Raw genomic sequence first — 18,640 nt, forward strand, 5'->3', positions numbered from 1 at the left:
TTAATGAATTTGGGTCTCGTTACCTACCTACCTTCACCGCTCTCCCTGCAAATCTAGCCAGCACTGCTATATTGTGTTGACCTCGTCTGTTTTCATCTCCGTCTCGTCAGTGAGGGAATCTTGGATTTGAGTCTGTTATGAATTGATGGTTTCTGACTCTTCTGTTGACTATTAGCTGTGTGGCCTTGAGCAAACAGTTACTTCAGGTGAGTTTTAGCTCCTTCATTTCTAAGATGTGCATAGAACTCCCTCCCTCACAGTGTTGTAGCCACACCTAGGACAGGTGTGCATCATGACATCTACACTCTGCATGTATCACTATGAGAACACTATTTCTGCCCACATCTCTGCCTATGGTTCATTTGCAAGCACTTGTTCAAGTTTCACTTGCCCAGATAAACGGAACACACTGACACCTCTCCATGATTATTCTTTAGGGAGGATTTTTTTTTTTTTTAAGGCAGGCCCCATCTAGCCAAGGTCTTATAGGGAGGTCAGTGGAGACTTCCCAGGGATGTAGGTTGCACCATGCTGTCTGCGGTGATGGACTTCTGAAGCCACATACCATGTTGAATCTCCTTCCCTTTAAGTTGTTTGTGTGAGGATGAGGGCGAGGGTGAGGGCAAGGGTGAAAGCAACTAGAAGTCTTATATGTTGTTGTTGGGAGATGAAAATGGTGCAACTGACAAGGAAGGGCTGTAGAAGATAGTGTTACAAAGGAATAATGGAGAAAATAAAACATGGGGAGTGAAGGGATAGAGATGAGTGGGCAGGAGGAGTAGGGGCCTGGGGATGGAGATCAAGGTACAGGAGAGAACGTAGGGAGGAGTGACTAACTCCAAAGGCCCTTTGGAAGTCCATGTGGAAATATATTACTGTAGAAACTTTCTAAGGTGTAGACATAAGAGGAGTCTGAATGAAGTCACCACATGATGGAGGCAGACAATGTCCTAAGGAGACATCATACACTACCATGTCCTCTGACCCCTCCCCCAGGACCAGGAATAAGTTACGTTTTGTGGGTACTTACAAAGAGGTTCCATAGACATCCCCAAACACTGTAGGCTATTGACAATGCTCTTAGGTAGGCTCCACAACTTGAGACTAAGACCCTGTTGTTGAAGACACCACACCAGTGGCATAGAACATGGAGAAATCTAGCTGTTACTCAACTGGAAACTTTACCCTTCCTGGGTGTTTCCTATGAGTTTTAAAAATTTATTCCCACACAGCCCAGGAGTTAGCACTATTAGAGGAAATTAGAAGGAGTTGGTGCCCAAGGCCACTCACCTGACAAGAGAAATCACGCCTCAGTCTGAACACAGGGTGCTCTCAATCCCATGTTCCCCAGGGTCCCTACCACACTGTCCTTTCAGCACTACTTGAAGGTTCCCTACCACTCTCCTAAGCAGGAGTACTGGTTTGGACTGGACTGGATTAGCCTGAACTAATGCTCTTGGTCCTGGGAGCCATTTAGCCCCAGTACTTACAGTTTAGTGAGGCTGTGCAGTCCTCTGAAGGCAGAGACGCTTACGGAGCGAATCTTATTGTTTTGCAGGCACCTGTGACCAAGAGTAGTCAAAAAGAAAACAATAAAATAGTATCAGCTTCACAAGATAAAACACTCTGGCACATATAATCAGAGGTGGCACACGCTTGTGCCGACAGCCTTGTCCCTAGCACAGCTGAGACGGTAAATCTCCTTGTGTGTATTTTACTGAAATTAGAAATTGACCTGAGAGGAAAGAAAGATACAGTGGAATAACTGGCCCAAACTGGTATTTTACTGTTAAATTCATATATACTTGGGTCAGTGTTTATTTGCAAGGTGAAGCTATAAATAGAAATAGTAACAAACAGACCTTCAAGCCCATATCTCTACTCACAGGTTAGTGCAGCTGTCACACCTCCCTAGGGAAGTTTCCTTGTGCAGTGAATACTCAACACTGGTCAAAGTTCAGAGAACATGTTCAGTGGAGTGCTCGGCTAACTGGGACATCTCTGTCACAACCCAGCCCAAGGCTCAGGGGCCGTTGTGTAGGAGGAGGTGTAAAGTCTGGAGGACAGGAGTGACGCAGTGTGTTCGGTACTTGACAAGACCACTGATCATGAGCTCAGGGCAGCCGCTGCTTTGCATAAGATCAAGCCAGTCAATGTTCTAGCATGGGGGAGGGGAAGTGAGGGGGTCATGAACCCCTGCCTTTAACTGATGAGGTACTGGCAGGTGAAGGCTTCTAGTGGGAGGGAGATCCAGTTTTCTTTAAGTGTGGGTCCTGATAGGTTAACTCTGTTCCATGGGATGCCCCTTCTCCTACCCCAAGTATATGGGCAATACAAATTAGACTCAGTGGGTCATTAAAAAAAAAAAAAAAACACAGAAAGAAGTCACATAGTTGCCAGAGATATGGAGGTAGGGATGGATCTGGGAGGACTGTGGGATGAATATAATAAAAATATATTACATGAAATTTTCAATTAGTAAAACTAAGTTGTAAAGGTACACCAATAGGCGCTAAAGTTGCCATCTAGAATTTTCTAGATAAGAACTGGTGCAGAGAAAAAGCACTCACTGATCACATGGGCCTGAAAGCCGGGCTTTACAAATGTCCTGTTACAGTTATTCAGATTTATAAGTGCTCACATAGAACCAGACCCCCCCCCCAAAAAAATGTTTGTGACACATGATACCACAAATCTTATCGAAAAGCAACCCTAAATCCTAATAAATCGAATTTAGTTTGAGTAATCTGACACCCTAAACCTTGTTTGCAAAAGCTCTTGTGACAACCTATAAGGGGTTTAACTGGCCAGTAAACTAGATATGAACGCCAAGACAAAAATGCAGGCTTACAGAGTGACCTCCAGTCACCTTGTACGTTTGGGCTCCATACTTGACTGCATGTTAGAAGGAACAGGATGCAGGGCTAAGCTCTCCCATTCCGTGCACCCATGTGCAGCGTTGCAGCCCTGTGGTTGTGAGGGACGATGAAGCAAAGATGGCGGGCCTGGAATCCACGTTACTATTGTTCTGGAGAATGTCTTAAATTTATATATGACTTTTTAGGAGCAAAAAGACAGAAATCAGTATGAATGGACTTCAGTTAGCTTGATTTTGATTCAAAGGTATCCCCCTGATTCTACCTGAAAAATGCAGCTATGGAATTGATTCTTTCACGTGACATGCTGTGGCCCGGTCATGTGGTAGGTGACACATCTTTATTGATACACAGGGAGACTTGAAGATGAAGTGTTGTGTTTTCACCTGTAGTGAGCACCCAGGAAGCAGCAGATTGCACAGTGTCTGTATGTGGAGTCGAGGTGTGCCTCAAGAAACTGGATGGAATGTTTTGTCATTAGGCTTTTTGGATTGTTGTTGCTTGGAGTGATTTGCAAAAATTCAAGACTCAGGAGTGGAGGCTTAAGTCTGTAATCCGAGTACGTGGGCACTGAGGCAGCTGGATCTACAGAGTGAGCCTTGTCTCAAAACAAGCAAGGGATGGAGAGATGGCTCAGCAGTTGAGGGCACTGACTGCTCTTCCAGAAAACTCAGGATCCACTTGCAAGCATCCACAGCGTGGCTCACAACCATCTGTAATTCCAGTTCCAATGAATCCAAAGCCTTCTTCTGGCCTGCACAGGCACGAGGCATACACGTGGTGCACAGATAGACATGCAGGTAAAACACCCATAAAAACAAACAAACAAACAAGCAAGAAAGCAAGCAAGCAAGCAAGCAAACAAACAAACACAAAAAAGATTTTGTGTATGAATGCTATAGAACTGTTACCGATGCCATTTAAATATCTGGCCACAAGGCGGCGCTAGAGATCAGGAAGAGCCTTTGGACACCAGAAGATTCAGGGAGTTGTGGCGAAAAGCCTTTTTTTTTTTGGCTGAGAAATTCTGAAAAATTGATTGTCATTTGAGTTTTATTTTTAAATACAAAATACATCTTTCTTCAAGCTACCTGGCACTTTAGAACAGTTTACTTGTATGAAGTTATTAGTTTTTCATTTGGGTTCCCTCTGGTTCCATCTATTATTAAAAAAAAAAACAAATTTATTATACAGTTTAAACTATAGAAAGACAGACAAATCTCTGACAACACAAGGCAGGGCCTTGGACTTTTGAGGGTTATGCCTTTCTTTTTATTTTGCTATCAGAAGATAAAATTGAAGAATTATGTCTGTCATGAGCACATGATGTCAGAAACACAGACGGACATATTTGTGTCTTTTCACCCCATCAGAACTTACTGAATAACAACAAATTTGTAAGATGTATTGTTTTTGTTGGCTGTAGTTTATAACATAGTTCTGATAGCTCTTTGCAGCACTAGTTCTCAACCTGTGGGTCGCATATCAGATATTTATAGTACGATTCATAACAGTAGTAAAACTACAGTTATGAAGTAGCAATGAAATAGCTTTATTTTTGGAAGTCACCACAGCCTGAAGAACTGTATCAAAGGGTTGCAGCATCAAGAAGGTTGAGAACCACTGCTTTACAGCGTAGCCACGGCAGTCACGGGTTCTCCTATTACCAATATTAATTAACTCTTAGGCGAACCCCAACTCACAACACACACACACACACACACACACACACACACACACACACACACTCACGGGGTGTGTTACAGGATTGTAAAAAGGTTATAGAGGCTGTAATTCATGAGGGCTCTCCTGAAGGCAGCGACAGAGCTGATACAGATGAAACATTAGCAAATACAGTTGGAGATTTGTTGAAGGCAGTCACAGCCACAGTGCTGAACTGCCCAGGCATAGGACCGAGGAGGCAAAACACTGAATTTGGATGGATGAATGGATGCACAGCAATTTGTGTGAATCTTGCCACCCATTGGTGACTGCTGAGCTGAAGTCCTTGGGACAGCGGGGAGTTCTCTGTGTGTGGGTTCCTTGGTGTCACTCAGGATGGTCAGATGACGCGTTTAAATGAGTATGTCTCACGCTCTGTTGGTCTGGTGGTTCAGTAAGTTCGTGCGTCTGGACTTCAAGCTGTGGTCTGAATACACCATGCACCCACAAATTCCCAAACATCTTAGATAAGTTGGTAGGTGGTGTTCTTGTACTTTCAGAAGAAGTAAGTTATCAGTCAGTGTTTCATGGTTTGCGCTCGATAGGCAGTGGCAGGTATGCACACAGCTACGACAGGGTTAGTTAGCTTCATTTTCCACGCTATGACATAACACCTGACAAAGAACAACTTAGGGGAGGACGGGTTTATCCTGACTTGCAGATTGAGGGAAGGCAGGGCAGGAGGCAGCTCTATCTATCCGGCAAGAGAGCGGAGGCAGAACAGGAAATGGGCTACAAAATCCCCATCATTCATTTCCTCCAGTGAGGCTCCACCCCTAAAGCTCCATAACCTTCCACTACAGCGCCACCAGCTGGACGCCAGTTGTTTAAGCATTTGAGCTGAAGGAGAACAATTCATATTCACAACCCTGGGGAGGAGTAATCTCGCCTCTGCTTCTGTACTCAAAATGGAACCAACTGCTCCCTTGTAAAATGCCCCACTCAGGGCAAGGAGCAGTGCAGTGACTTAGATTCTTTCTCTTGGCAAGAGGAGGTATGGAGTTGAGAGCGTGGCCAAGCTGTCTTCAATCCTGTAGGCGGAGGTATCATCTGGGTGTTTGGAGGCGGTGAGGGGTTTGGAGTCCTCCATCCTTCAGTCCTGATCAAGTGAGGTGATATAAATCTATTCAAAATCATTTCTTCTAGCCAGACGCCTATCTTGTTGGCGCTGAGCCCAACCTGTCTCATAGTGTTTCTCCTGCTCTGGTTCCTTTCCTGGAAATAGTGGATCTTTCATTATGAGCAATATGAGTGCTGGCTGCTGCTGTCCTCGGCTGTTGACTGACCTCTTTTGGACTAAGGTCTTTTTCTGGAAGACTTGGGTCCCCTCGGGTTGGGCTCAGGTCCTTTTTTATTTTTTTTTTTTCTTCATAAAATTTTTTCCTGGAAAGAGTTCCAACAATTCATGGATAGTTTCCAGAGGCCACTCCCACTTCAGCATCCCCTTCGACAGGCCATTTTCTTGATTCTCTGCACATTTCAACTCTCATATCAGAGACTCTCACAGAGCAAAGAACCTGGATTAGCTGCTGGTGTGTCATCCACATTGTGATGAGGCCATCTAGAGTATACCCTGAAATCTCTTCCCACAGACAACCCCTCCAGGAGAAGCTGCCTACACAGACTACCATGAGCAGAATCACAAGTGTTTTGCTTGGGAGATGGTCCTTGGAAGCAGGAGGTGGTAGGTCATGGCTGATGCTTGGTTATCTGAGGGCTATAAGCTATCAGCACATTCTCTTAGAGGAGGAGGCAGAAATACATATTTCTGTTCTGTGAAGCATGGTAGAGGACCCACAGCACACATGCTCCTGTATGTTTAGGAATAGTTATCTGAGGTTTTTAGGAATGTCTCCTAACAGACACCCAGAAGTTTTACTTGCAAGTCTTCAGCTAAGGGATAAATAATTTCCCCAGGTAGGATTATTAGACTTAATATGTAGTATAATGCTGCTACAGAAGAAACAAGAGACAGATACACAAGACTGAAGGTTCACGGTAAGCCCAGAGTTAAAGGTTTTCTTACAGCTTTTGCAGCGCGTGGTACTTCCTGAAGCCGTTGGGAGGGAGCGTTCTTATGAAGTTCCGTTGCAGGGACCTGAAACACATACACAGTTCAGTCTTGCTGAGTGGCTTTTCACTTTAGTGTCTTACTTCTAATTATAACACTGACGATCTCGGCCTGGAGTCTGAGCTGGGTGGACTATAGCCTGGTTTAATGATGCATTTTAAATGATAGACTCAGAAAGCCTGACTAGTCATGCTTTCTCCAAGTCACTCTGGGAGGCTGAGCCAGTAAACCATCTCTCTTCTCTCTTTTAGCTTACTGAGACTCCCTTTCCTACCAGTGTTCTGACTTAGCTTCCAAAGCAAAGTCAGGCTTACAGTCTTTCAGTGTCTATATTGTGGAAAGATGAATTATTAAACACTCGAATTTGGTTTAAGGACCTGGGTGAAAGCTTGATGTGCTATTAAAAGAGTGTTTATTCATCCATCCAACTGCTCCTTCCTTCCTTCCTTCCTTCCTTTCTTCCTTCCTTCCTTCCTTCCTTCCTTCCTTCCTTCCTTCCTTCCTTTATCCATTCTCTCAATAAATGCCTGTCAAACTTCCACCATGTGCTTTTGTAAGAAAAAACCGGCATCTCTGTCCTCTATGTGGGTGACTGATGATATCTCTTGTCTGTCAATTAGAGGATTCTCTCAGAGAAAGTTATCCCTATTTCCTAGGGATAAGGAGGCAATTTGTTGCCTGTTGTTATTGTGTTTGTTTGTTTACATGTTCATTTCAAAGTGACTATTTTAGTGTGTTGGGAATTTTGGAGAATATCTAGGAAAATATGGAGCTGATACATTTTCCCTTTTCAGGCAACAAGTTTAGGACTCCAAAGTGTGCAAGGAAGCACACTTAACATCCCTGAAAAGAGGTATAAGTGAGATTCTACGAGAACCCCCAAGCGCTGTTGAGTGGAATGGTTTGAATACGGGTAGGGAGACTCCTTAAGGAACTTGCAAGAAACCTCTCCTGTAAAGCTAGATTCTTACTAATGCATGCCGAGGGCTTCTAAACAAATTCTTTGTAAATGATACAAGTGAAGAAGGGTGAATATTATTTTCATTGATTATGAAAACCTCACATGCTTTCATCATGTCAGATATCTTTATATCTTGTATTTGGATGTCCTGTTTGGTTCTTCACAAAGCACTCACTCGTATACAGTGTGTGCAAGTTGGACAGAGGAAGCACAGGCCGGGGCTCTGCTTTTTACTGGTTGTGTTCAGGGATCTAAAAGTCAACTCTCAAAGTTAATGAGCTGGAGCAAGGTATAAATATTTATAGCTATCTGTGTTTGCTCACCTCACTCTTTAGCATTTATGTGAAACATTTTCAAAAAGCCTTGAGTTCAATAAAACTCACTGGATGATTAGCTCCTTTCATACTTTACTTACACATGACTTAGGCCATTTCTGATATTTTACGACCATAGTTGCAGCTCAAAATCTGCAAGAACTGACTTATTAGTGAAACGTGTGATATTTAGCCTTGTAATGCATTTGCACCAAAGCTTTTCCCCCCTCAGGAACAGAACAAACAGACTGGAACAAGGTATAAAGTAGAGTCAGGGATCTGTGAGAAGAGTCTCTATGGACAACTGGAATCAAGTGATTTAGTCAAAAGTACAAGACATTGTTATACAGCTATGTCTATCAGCATATATAGAGTCAGAGTTGCAGTGTGTGTGTGTGTGTCTGTGTGTCTGTGTGTCTGTGTGTGTCTGTATACAGTTCTGATATGAATTCAGGGCCCTGTGTATGTTAAGCAAGTAAAATGTTACTGACTTAATACTTGAAGTCTGACAATACCGTTTTCTCTTTCTTTGTTTCTTTCTTTCCTACTTTACTTTTTTTCTTCAAAAAATGGCCAACTGTTGTAGATTTAAACCCCTGAGCATTATACCTAGTCTACAAATGCCTGTTGAATATCCACTGAGTGACCTCTTTAATGAAAACGACTAATCTAGCATTGGTGTCTTGATTGTTCACATTTACTGGCACCTGGCCTCCCAGTTTTCCGTCTTTCTGAAATCCAGGGCAGGGGCCCTGAAGCCACTTTACAGTTTCTTCACTTGTCTTCTTGTAGAATATAATCTTAGGTTTAGTTTTAACTCTCCTTCCATCCCTCCTCTCTCCCTCCCTCAACCCCTCCCTTCCTTCTTCCTTTCCTTCCTAGGTTAAAGCTGGCTGATACATATCTATTTTTGTATATATGCTATACATATATGGCCAGAGCACGTCTTTTTAAATTGAATTATAATTTATCTACACTATTTACTCTGTCTCCCCCACCTCTATCCCTCTAGCATTCGCTCTCTGTTCCTTTCTTTCATGAGGATCAGTTGGATCGTAGGCAAATAAATTCCAATATTACTGTGGGAAAAGGAAGAACTGAGGTTGGCAGCATCAGACTTTCACTTTCTTTAGGGAACCATTGTTTTTTTTTTTTTTTTTTTCTGTAGCAGGACTGATTACCATGACAAGATTGGGCTTGAGAAAGGAAGGACACAAGAGGACGCTTCCTCTTCCTCTAGGAAATGTCACTTCCTTCAGAGAGCAAGCTTTTGTGGACGACTTTCCGCAGGTTCTATTTTATGTTCCCAGACTGAGATCCACTGGGCAACACCCAGATTCTGTGAACTTGATGGGCCTCTGCTGCAGCTCCTTTACCTGTGTGCCAAGCCTCTGAGTTGTCGTGTAGGTTGTTTGAGAAAGGGAAGACTTGCCAACACCTGTATACTCAAGGGTTACTCTTACTGTGTCTGCGTGAACCAAAAAGCCAGAGTCACAAGATATTAAAACACATGGATGAAGAACCCACATAAACAAAACCCGAGGCCCAACCAATTCAATAAAAATGTACCAAAACTTCTATTTTCCATTGAGTTCTTAAAAAAAAAAAACCTGGACCAAAATGTGTGCTTGTGTGCTGTTGAAGTCTGGTTAACTCAAATAACCACAACTAGAAACTCAGCATCACAAATGCTAAGCCCGGCAGGATACTTTTTAATGTGACTCCTTTTCCTTTCTATAATGTAAGTTTGAATTGCATAGGAAAAGACTATAACATCAATATGTCTGTGTCAAAATGTGATTTAGAAGTTAATTTAAATGCCAAAGTTCTGGGAATATTTTTTCCAATCTATTTTATTTGTTTCTCTTTATTTGTACACAAGCATACATGTACACCTCTTTGTGTGTAATAAACTCTAAAACAGCTCTTGCAATAAGCAGCCAATAAAAAATTCTGTGTAATGAGAAAGTTTTAAGTAGTATTTATTTAACCTGTCCCCAACCCCAATGAAGCAATTGAAATGGATGGTGTCTTTTGCTTAGATGAAATACTGTGAATAGTCGACACTTCCCAGAGTTGTTTATGAAGTAATTTAAGGTGAAGTCTAATATTTAAAAGTATTCCAAGCCAGGTGTGAAAAACTCATTACAACTGATTTAGGGAGGAAACTATCTTTGAACCTAAATGCATTCTTAGTGATGACCCAGGGTCCATCTCAGAGGTTCACTGCCGCACTATCCAGCCTTAAGGACGAGCCAATCTTTGCTACTTACATCACAGTCACATTGGAAGAAACTGATGGGACAGCTCGTAAATTGGCCTCGTCACAGTCAAGTTCTAGATCTCGGCACAAACAATGCATGGGCACAGAGCCAACCACTGAGCAGAGAGGGAGCGGGAAGGAGTGACAAAGTGGGGGCCGGGGGAAGAGGGAACGAAGAGAAAGAAAGGCAAAGCCATGAGAATATTGCCTATTATGAAAGTATATCATGCTTTACCTAAGCACTTGGGTGAATGCTTTAAATTAAGGTTCCACCGTTTGCTCTGAATTTAAGGTCAAGCCCAGGCCAGCCTATCATTAACATTAGATAATATACACATTGAGGAGCCCATCCCATCCCTCTTTCCTTTTTTCCTTTTTAAAAGATTTTTTTTTTAAATTTGTGTGCTTGTGTGTGTATGTGTGTGCATGTATATGTCATGTATATGTGTGTGTGCTACCATGAGTGTAATAGGTGTGTGTGTGTGTCTGTGAGTCTATGTGTGCCCCAGGGAACATCAGATCCCTTGCAGCTGGTGGTTGCAGGTTACAGGTGATTGTCAACCTCTGCTGATGGGGGCTGGGGAACCAGACTCCAGTCCTCTGATGGAGAAACAAGTGCTCTTAACCATTTAGAAATTTTCCAACGCCCATCTCAGATCTTTGTTCGGAATGCTGACTAACATGCGGATGGGAAAAGAAAGGAGTTTCCTGGACAGAATTTCTCACCATCTTTTAAGTTTTCTCTAACATAGGAGATAATGAAATGAGATGCATAGTGAGATGGGTTAGTGCTCGGAGCAGGAGCAGAGGAGCCTTGTTCCCAGGCCCGCCCATTGCTTTTGTTTTAATAGAAGACTTGACATTTCATTTGTTGCAGATTGAATGAAATCTGCTTCTCACACCAAAGGGAGAAGTGATTGCATGTGTGTGTGTGTGTGTGTGTGTGTGTATGTGTGTGTGTGTGTCTGTCTGTCTGTCTGTGGAGGGGGAGGCTTTATGTCCATTGACAACTTCTGTTTGGTAATAAATACTGAAAGTAATGAATAAAGTCTTTGGTGGGAGACTAAGTAATTTTAACCAGAAGCTAGCAAGAAGGAGACATAAGCAATGAGTGATGGGCTTTCACCCTTTTGAATGGGTTTTCCTGTTTAGCTCAGGGTTGAGAGCACAGAATCCCGGCAGCAACTCCTGCTTGTCCTGCCGAGTTTTAAATGAGCTATTATTGTTTAAAAATAAGCAAGTATATGCAAAACATTGCATTTTTAGTGTCTTGGAAGACGTTGGTAGATGTGGATACACATGTTCCTGATTGACAACAGTTAGAAGTGGGTTCTCCTGAGCTTCGTGGCACTGTATATTTATAGCTGTATCTGCTGCTATGTAGTTAGTTCCCAGCACCAGGAGTCCATAGATGATGCAGAGGGCAACACTCATTGTCTCAGCAGCATCCACTTCACAGCAAGCAGAAACCACACTGTAGGAGTTATATGGAATACAAACAACTCCCACTAGACTCTTAGCTGTGTGAGTGGCAGGGCTCTAGTAGATTTTAGATCTTTTGAATCACATGCTTACGATATTCCAGGCCCACAAGATGGATAAAGATCCCATTTTTCTTCTTCCCAACACCCAATATCAGTGAAAATAGGATGTGCAGGGAAGCATTCAACCCACGAGTGAGATTTTAGGAGTTATTCATCTTATTTATGACAAAACCTCCCACCTCTCAATATTTTAAAAATATCTTTTGAAAAAGTCCTGGATTCTGTCATGCTCTAAAGTTGTACTTGTTCTGCAGAATGTAGTGACACACACCTGTGATCCAGTATTTGGGAGGTAGAGGCAGGAAGACTGTGGGTTCAAAGCCACCCTACTAATTTAAAATTATATTAAAAAATGTTCATGTAAGAATTATAGCTGGGTTAAAAAAGGATTCCTGCATGAACAGTTAATGAACAGGTTAATGCTTATAGCCAATGAATACATAATTTCTCCCTCAAATCCTTCAAAGTTAAACTTTGATCATGCATTGGCTATCGTATATAGGATGTTTTCAGGGACATTTCTCTGGAGAGGCGACTTTAAAATATGAATTGCTCACATTGTTTCAAGTATTCAAAATGTTTTTGAGCCGATCTTGGGTTCCTCTTTAATAAGAATCTGACATGAGAAAAGTGTTACAACCGGAACCTTAATTTAAGTTTCACCCCACTCTTATTTCATGTCCTGCTTGAGATGTTTAATTTAGCAACTGTAATCCCCACTCTCTCTAAAGAAATCTAATTAAAAACTGAGCTTTCTGATGTCTTCTAAGCATTGATAAAATAGTACCTCTGTATTAGTCTCAATCCATCTCTTATTGTGTAGTGCCATGCTTCTTGAATAATTACTTGTGACAAATCTCTTCCACAGGGACAGAGTAGCCCAAACAGGGCTCTTTTGCTGTTTTCCCCTACTGTTTTTGCTTTACAAACTATAGTATGCTCCAGGAAAGCTGGCATTTCTCTCCTCGACCCTAATGTCTGAGTTTTGGATGCAGCTGCTGAATTCTATTCAGCAAGAGCTCTGTCTCTGTCTGTCTGTCTGTCTGTCTGTCTGTCTGTCTGTCTGTCTGTCTCCATCCTTCCTTCCCTCCCTCTCTCCCTCCCTCCCTCCCTTCATCCCCCTCCTTCATTTTGTTTCCTTTCCCCCTCTTTCTTTCAAGTGGTTTTGGAGACAGGCTCCCACTGTGTGGCCCAGGATGGCCTTGAACATCAGATCTACTGCCCAGGCTCCTGGCGCTGCTGACGTCACACCATTATACCACTGAACTTTTTATATTTGACGTATGTGCAGGTGTGTACAATTAGACCAAACTGAGCATTTTCTTATGGATTTTTTTTGCTATTACCTTTTCTTTTGCCATTTAATGCTTGCCTTTTATAACTTGTTAATGTGTCAATAATTTAATTCTGTTAATAGCTATATTTTAACTTTAAATTGATAACATATTTTTGGAATGTGGTGAGATATAAGATTCAATTTTTTTTGGATAGGGTGAGATGAAATTTCAATTTAAATATAAGAAATGAAAACTAGTATATAAAATACAAAAATAAAATTACATTTTAAGATAATATGGTTAGCTTATGTATTATATTAATAACAATGTTATGCCTTTTACATATTAAAAAAGGTTTTAGCTTATTCGTTCAGCAATATTAGGAATTAAACCTAGAACCTCATAGATGCTAGGCAAGTGCTCTGCCAGGGAGCTACATCACCAGCTGAACTTCTAGCTTTCTGATGACCAAATTACTTGGTCCCCCACCTTTGAGAGGCAGGCGGGATGCTTCTAACAAAGGTTGCTGGGCAACTGTCAGACTCACGGGAGAGATGCGCATACCAGTACATTGAGGATTGTTGGTTGTTTAATCTCCTTTGAGTAGTGAAGACAAGAAAATACTATCAATGTGAAAAAGCTAAACTTTAAATTTGTGGTAGAACAACAAGGACAAGAATAAAGCAGAAGAGTTGCCCCTCCTCAACCCTTGGTTTACGAGCATCGTTTGGAAAATTGCAGGTCCCAGGCATAAATGTATATTTGCAGAATTTATTAACCAGACAAAATTTGTTTAAAAGGAATTATTTTAGTGCCTATTCCTGATTGAAATCATAATAAAGCTACTCTCCGGGTTTTCTCCCTTCCGCACCCGGGCAGTATCTGCAGCGGTTCAGCAGGGGTTGCAGTAGCGAGCTGTAGTGAACAAGGCTTTCAAAGGCCTGTGGCTTGGAGCCCTGGCTGGAGGCCCCGGCACCTTTTCACCTGTAGATGTTAGGACCTAAGCAGCTGCTCTGCTCCTCCATTTCCTTGCTTTCCCTTACTGCACAGTTTTCTTTTCTCTTCTGTCTGTCTATCTTTAAACATAAAATTTTAAGTTGATTCTTTGGGAATTTCCCATCATGCACCCGATTCGCACTCATTTCCTAGTCCTGCCATATCCACCCTCTACCCTTGTACCCTCCCCCATGAAACGAAAATAAAAAATAAAGTTAAAATTAAAAAAAAAGAAAAAGGAAAAAAAATCGCCTCTGATGGCCAAAAGGACATTATATAAACTAGCAACTCTGACCACATACATTGATTTTGTTTACAAAACCTGATTTGATTGGTTACTCTTAAAAACAGAATTCCAAATGGAAGTTTCCTGTCTTAAGATGCTTACGACTAGAAAACCATAATTGACTTTCAAAAACAAAATGTTGTATCAAAAGGTAAAAGCATGATGTCTTACCACGACCTCATCAAAGGGGGACTCAGCTGCTTTGGTTACTTACAGCATTCGGGAGTTTCTGCCTCAAAGGAATTTGTGGAAATCAGTTTGTAGTAATTAGCAAAGTATTTGTCCAGTTGCAGAGACCACCCATTGTTGTCTCCTGAAAAGGAAAACCAGATAGCAAGAAAGTTAAAAAAGAAAACCAAGCCAATATATTTTGCTATCTAGTCAAACATAGTTCCTCTAAGATAAAGCGGTGAATCTCGAAGGTAGTTTGTTAATTATCATCAGAAACTTTCCTACAGGTGAACATTTCTGTCCCCGGTCGGGGGCCTGGGGTGGTCCCAATCTCCATGTTTATCAAGCGCTGTAGTAGCTTCCTGCAAGCCCTGTTTACCACACTTGAGCCGGTGATGGTCGGATATTCTGTAATGTTCATTCTCCCCATTGTTTTATGTTTCCCTAAACCACCTTCATTAACTGCAACTGAATCTTGGAATGTATTGACATATCGTCTTTATTCATTTAAACTGGTTTTGGAGATGTATAGACATGGCTGTGGTGCTTTGAGAACAGCTCCCAACTGTTAGTCTCTAGTTGGTAAGTGGTTTAGGAAAGATTAGGAGGTGTGGCCTTGTTGGAGTGGGTACGGCCTCATTCGAGTAGGTGTGGCCATGTTGGAGTAGGTGTGGCCTTGTTAGAGGAAGAGCGTCACTGGGGGTGGGCTTTGAGGTTTCAAAAAACCCACACCTGGTCCAGTATCTCTTTATCTTTGCCTGCTGCTTTCAAGTAAGGATGTAAAGTCCTTAGCACCATGCCTGTCTGCTTCCCACGATGATGATTATAAACTAATTCTATGAAACTGTAAGTAAGCCCCCAATGCTTTCTTTTATAAGAGTCGCCTTGGTCATACTGTCTCTTCATAATAGTAGCAAACCAAGATGGGTAGGATGATTATACTTAACACACAAAGCAGCAGGTGGGAGAGGTGTCTCAATCGGAAAAGTGCTTGGCGTACAAACATGAGGACCTGAGTTTAGTTTCCAGAGTCCACGTTAAAACAAACGTGGGTATGGCGGCATGTTCTTGTGATTCCAGTGTTGCGGAAGAGAAGACAGGGAAGCTGAATATAAGGAAGAGAGCTGACTCAAGAGAAAGACGACTGCAGGCAGCAGAGCTGGAGAAAGTGGCCATTGGAGCCTTTTGGAGCCCAGACTGTTCTATCAAGAGCTCCAGAGGCTGGACATGGGACTGTGTGATTTGGTTTGGTGTTTGGCCTGTTGGTCTTTGGTCCTGCTCTGACCTGATCTTTCCTTGCCATGTGACTTCTCTGTTGGAATGGGAGCAGTTGTTCGGTGCCATTGTATATTAGAACTCATCTGTAACTTTATAGAAGTTCACAGTTGAGGCATTGGCTCAACTAGTATAGGAAGACTTTGGACTTTTAAATGATGTTGAAACTGTTAAAGCCTGTACAGACTTTTGAAGTTGAAATGGACTCATTCTGTTTTATGAGATGGCCATGAACCTACAAGGACAAAGAATGGACAGTTATTGCCTAACGGGTATAATTAGGTGTCAAATGGTAAGGTGTAAACTTGCGATGGTTTATACTGTCAACTTGACAGAACCCTCGGTCACTAAAGTCACAAGCTTTTGGGCATATTTGTGAGGGATTATTGGGTTGGGTTAGCTGAGGCGGGAAGACCCCCATTAGATGTTTGCAGAACTACTACAGAAGTAGCTTAGGGCTACAGACTGAATTAAAAAAATGTAAACTTGAATATAATAATTTATCACCCTTTGTGCCCCCTGTTTCTTCAGCATTGAGGACGGAATCTATTCCTGCACATGAGGCGAATGTTCTACCAGTCTCAACTCTGTGTGTTTTGACTGGATGCAATGTGACCAGCTGCCTCAAGCCTCTGGCCACTGGGACTTCCCTTCTCTAGTGTACCTTTGAGGTATATGCCAAAAATAAACCTGTGTTCTGTTAGTTGCATTTGCCAGGCATTTTGTTGAAGCAACAAGACCCTCCTAAGACTTGCCCATCCTCTCATTGAGTCCTCTGAAGCTGTGATAGGAAAAGCAACCTTGGTTATATGAACAAGCAGACTTGGGTAGAGGACTGGCTTAGTGTGTGTGTGTGTGTGTGTGTGTGTGTGTGTGTGTGTGGTCTTTGGTCTATAGTACCTCATATGTCCATCAGGTTTTGGGGTCTGTGGCACTAGCATTTCCCCTTTCCTAGGCTTGGCAATTTGCAAACATTTAATCGATTCTTTTTTTTTTTTTTTTCAGAGACAGGGTTTCTCTGTGTAGTCCTGGCTATCCTGGAACTCACTCTGTAGACCAGGCTGGGCTCGAACTCAGAATAATCGATTCTTTTAATTAACACAGAAGCATTTAGGAATCAGAATTTGAGTTTATTATTATTAGACTTGAAGAAAGTATTGAAAATTACAAAGTGTTACCAAAAAATTTTAAAATAAATTTATTCTCAGAGTGGCATTATGGGGTGTTAGTACGTATTTATGAATAATGTGTAAATAGGTGACTCACGGGTCTCTGGTGATATTGAGGGCCTGTTGTTTCCTCCTCTATTTCCTTTTCTTCTCCTCCTTCCCCCCCTCGTCCCCTCTCTCCTGCCTCTTCTTCTTTTCTTTCTTCTTTTGATGTGATGTGATAGATCAACCCAGGGACTCACACACTCTCTAGGCTAGTGTCCTACCTTGTTCTTACAACCAAGGTTGCTTTTCCTGTCACAGCTGCAGAGGACTTAGTGAGAGGATGACCAAGTCTTCGGAGGGTCTGCAGACCTGACCTTTCAGGCTGCAGGGCCTTGTGAAACTGTGGCCTTGGGCGGCTGCAGCTCACCTGGTCAGACGCTCCCATTAAGAAGCAGTGTGAGGGTGGGGCTGAGGGGAAGCAGGTGACAAGGCAGCTTTCAGGAACATGGGGCTGTTTAGTAGGTGACATTTCCTTGATGCCGAGAGTGATAGGCATGCCAGTGACTCTGACGCAATGTTATTTGCAGTACTTCTTTAGCAGGTCCTATATTTAACTCAGCTTTTTTTTTTTTTTTTTTTTTTTTTTAACAAGTAGACTATTTTAAGTTGTCATATTTTTACTATACACTGTGGAGTGACTTAGCATCATGGGCTTGGTGCCCTTTCCTGGTTATTCGTCTCTCATGACTACCCTCTTGCCCTTCTTCTGTTTTAAGGAATGCAGTGTATGTGATTATCTTAGTTTCTTTACTGTTGCTGTGTGATAAAATATGCCAATGAAGGCAAATTAAAGAGAGAGCTTATTTTAGCTCCTGGGTTACAGTCCATGGCTTTTGGGGGAAGTCATAGCCACACAGGAGCTTGGACAGCCTGTTACACTGCACTGAATTAGTTCATGCCGCTACCCCCTAGTTCTCTTTTGACGCCTTTGCAAGACCCAGACTACTTTGCTGAGGGAATGGTGTCATTCCTCAGTTAATCTAGTCTAATAACCCACTACAGTCATGCCCAGAGGCCTGTTTATCAGACAGTTCTAGATTTTGTCCTGGCGACAATTAACATTGGCCATCACTGTGGCCTTTATTGTTCAAATGGTGTAGTTACTTAAGTCTTGATGCCTGCTGGCTCTTTCTTCTTTCTTTTCTATTACAAAAAGACCTCAGTGGGGCTTTTGCTGGGACACCGTCTTGGACCAGGTGGTTGCAGGGTAAGGGTGGTTTCATAGATAATATTGACCCTGTAGCAGATGTTACTGAAATGTATGTGTCCCCATTGAATGCTGTCTGCCTCGTAACAGGTATAAAAAAAACTTAAATATTTACACTCTTGTTATATTTCTTTATAGAGCCATGAAATCGAGGGACCGTTCAGCAGGGGACAGGTTGAGTGTAGAGCTGGCCATTGGGGGATGAATGGCAATGCCATCTGTTATTGTAGAGGTTACCATGAGTGGGATGGGGAGAGGGGTTGGGTCTGTGGATGTTAGAGATGGGGAAGCCTGCAGTCTGAGTAGTGGTGGAAGAACTGGATACAGATGGGCTGCTCATGCAGCACAGGGACCACTGAGGTACAGTAGTTAACCATGGCGTTGGTGGTTAACTGATAATTCTTTCCCATCAGCATGAGTGACTGCCATGCTGGTGACCTTTCCAAAGGTGACATCGCTGGAC

General features: G+C 42.4%; 1 protein-coding gene across 2 annotated transcripts in view; it reads right to left on the reverse strand.

Annotated features, from left to right (window-relative positions):
- The window catches only part of Rxfp1 (relaxin family peptide receptor 1), a 116,002-nt gene that overhangs the window by 36,578 nt on the left and 60,784 nt on the right, over positions 1 to 18,640 (reverse strand). The window contains exons 3-6 of one of the 2 annotated variants that reach the window (XM_034500702.2): positions 14,525 to 14,623; positions 10,218 to 10,323; positions 6,625 to 6,696; positions 1,491 to 1,562 (exon numbers count right to left, since the gene is read on the reverse strand). In XM_034500702.2, coding sequence (XP_034356593.1) covers positions 1,491 to 1,562; positions 6,625 to 6,696; positions 10,218 to 10,323; positions 14,525 to 14,623 — 349 coding nt within the window. Of the gene's footprint in view, positions 1 to 1,490; positions 1,563 to 6,624; positions 6,697 to 10,217; positions 10,324 to 14,524; positions 14,629 to 18,640 lie in introns of those variants that run through there. The other variant, XM_076932554.1, reaches the window with a different exon arrangement.

The sequence above is a fragment of the Arvicanthis niloticus genome, chromosome 4, assembly GCF_011762505.2.
Source record: "Arvicanthis niloticus isolate mArvNil1 chromosome 4, mArvNil1.pat.X, whole genome shotgun sequence".
NCBI lineage: Eukaryota > Metazoa > Chordata > Mammalia > Rodentia > Muridae > Arvicanthis > Arvicanthis niloticus.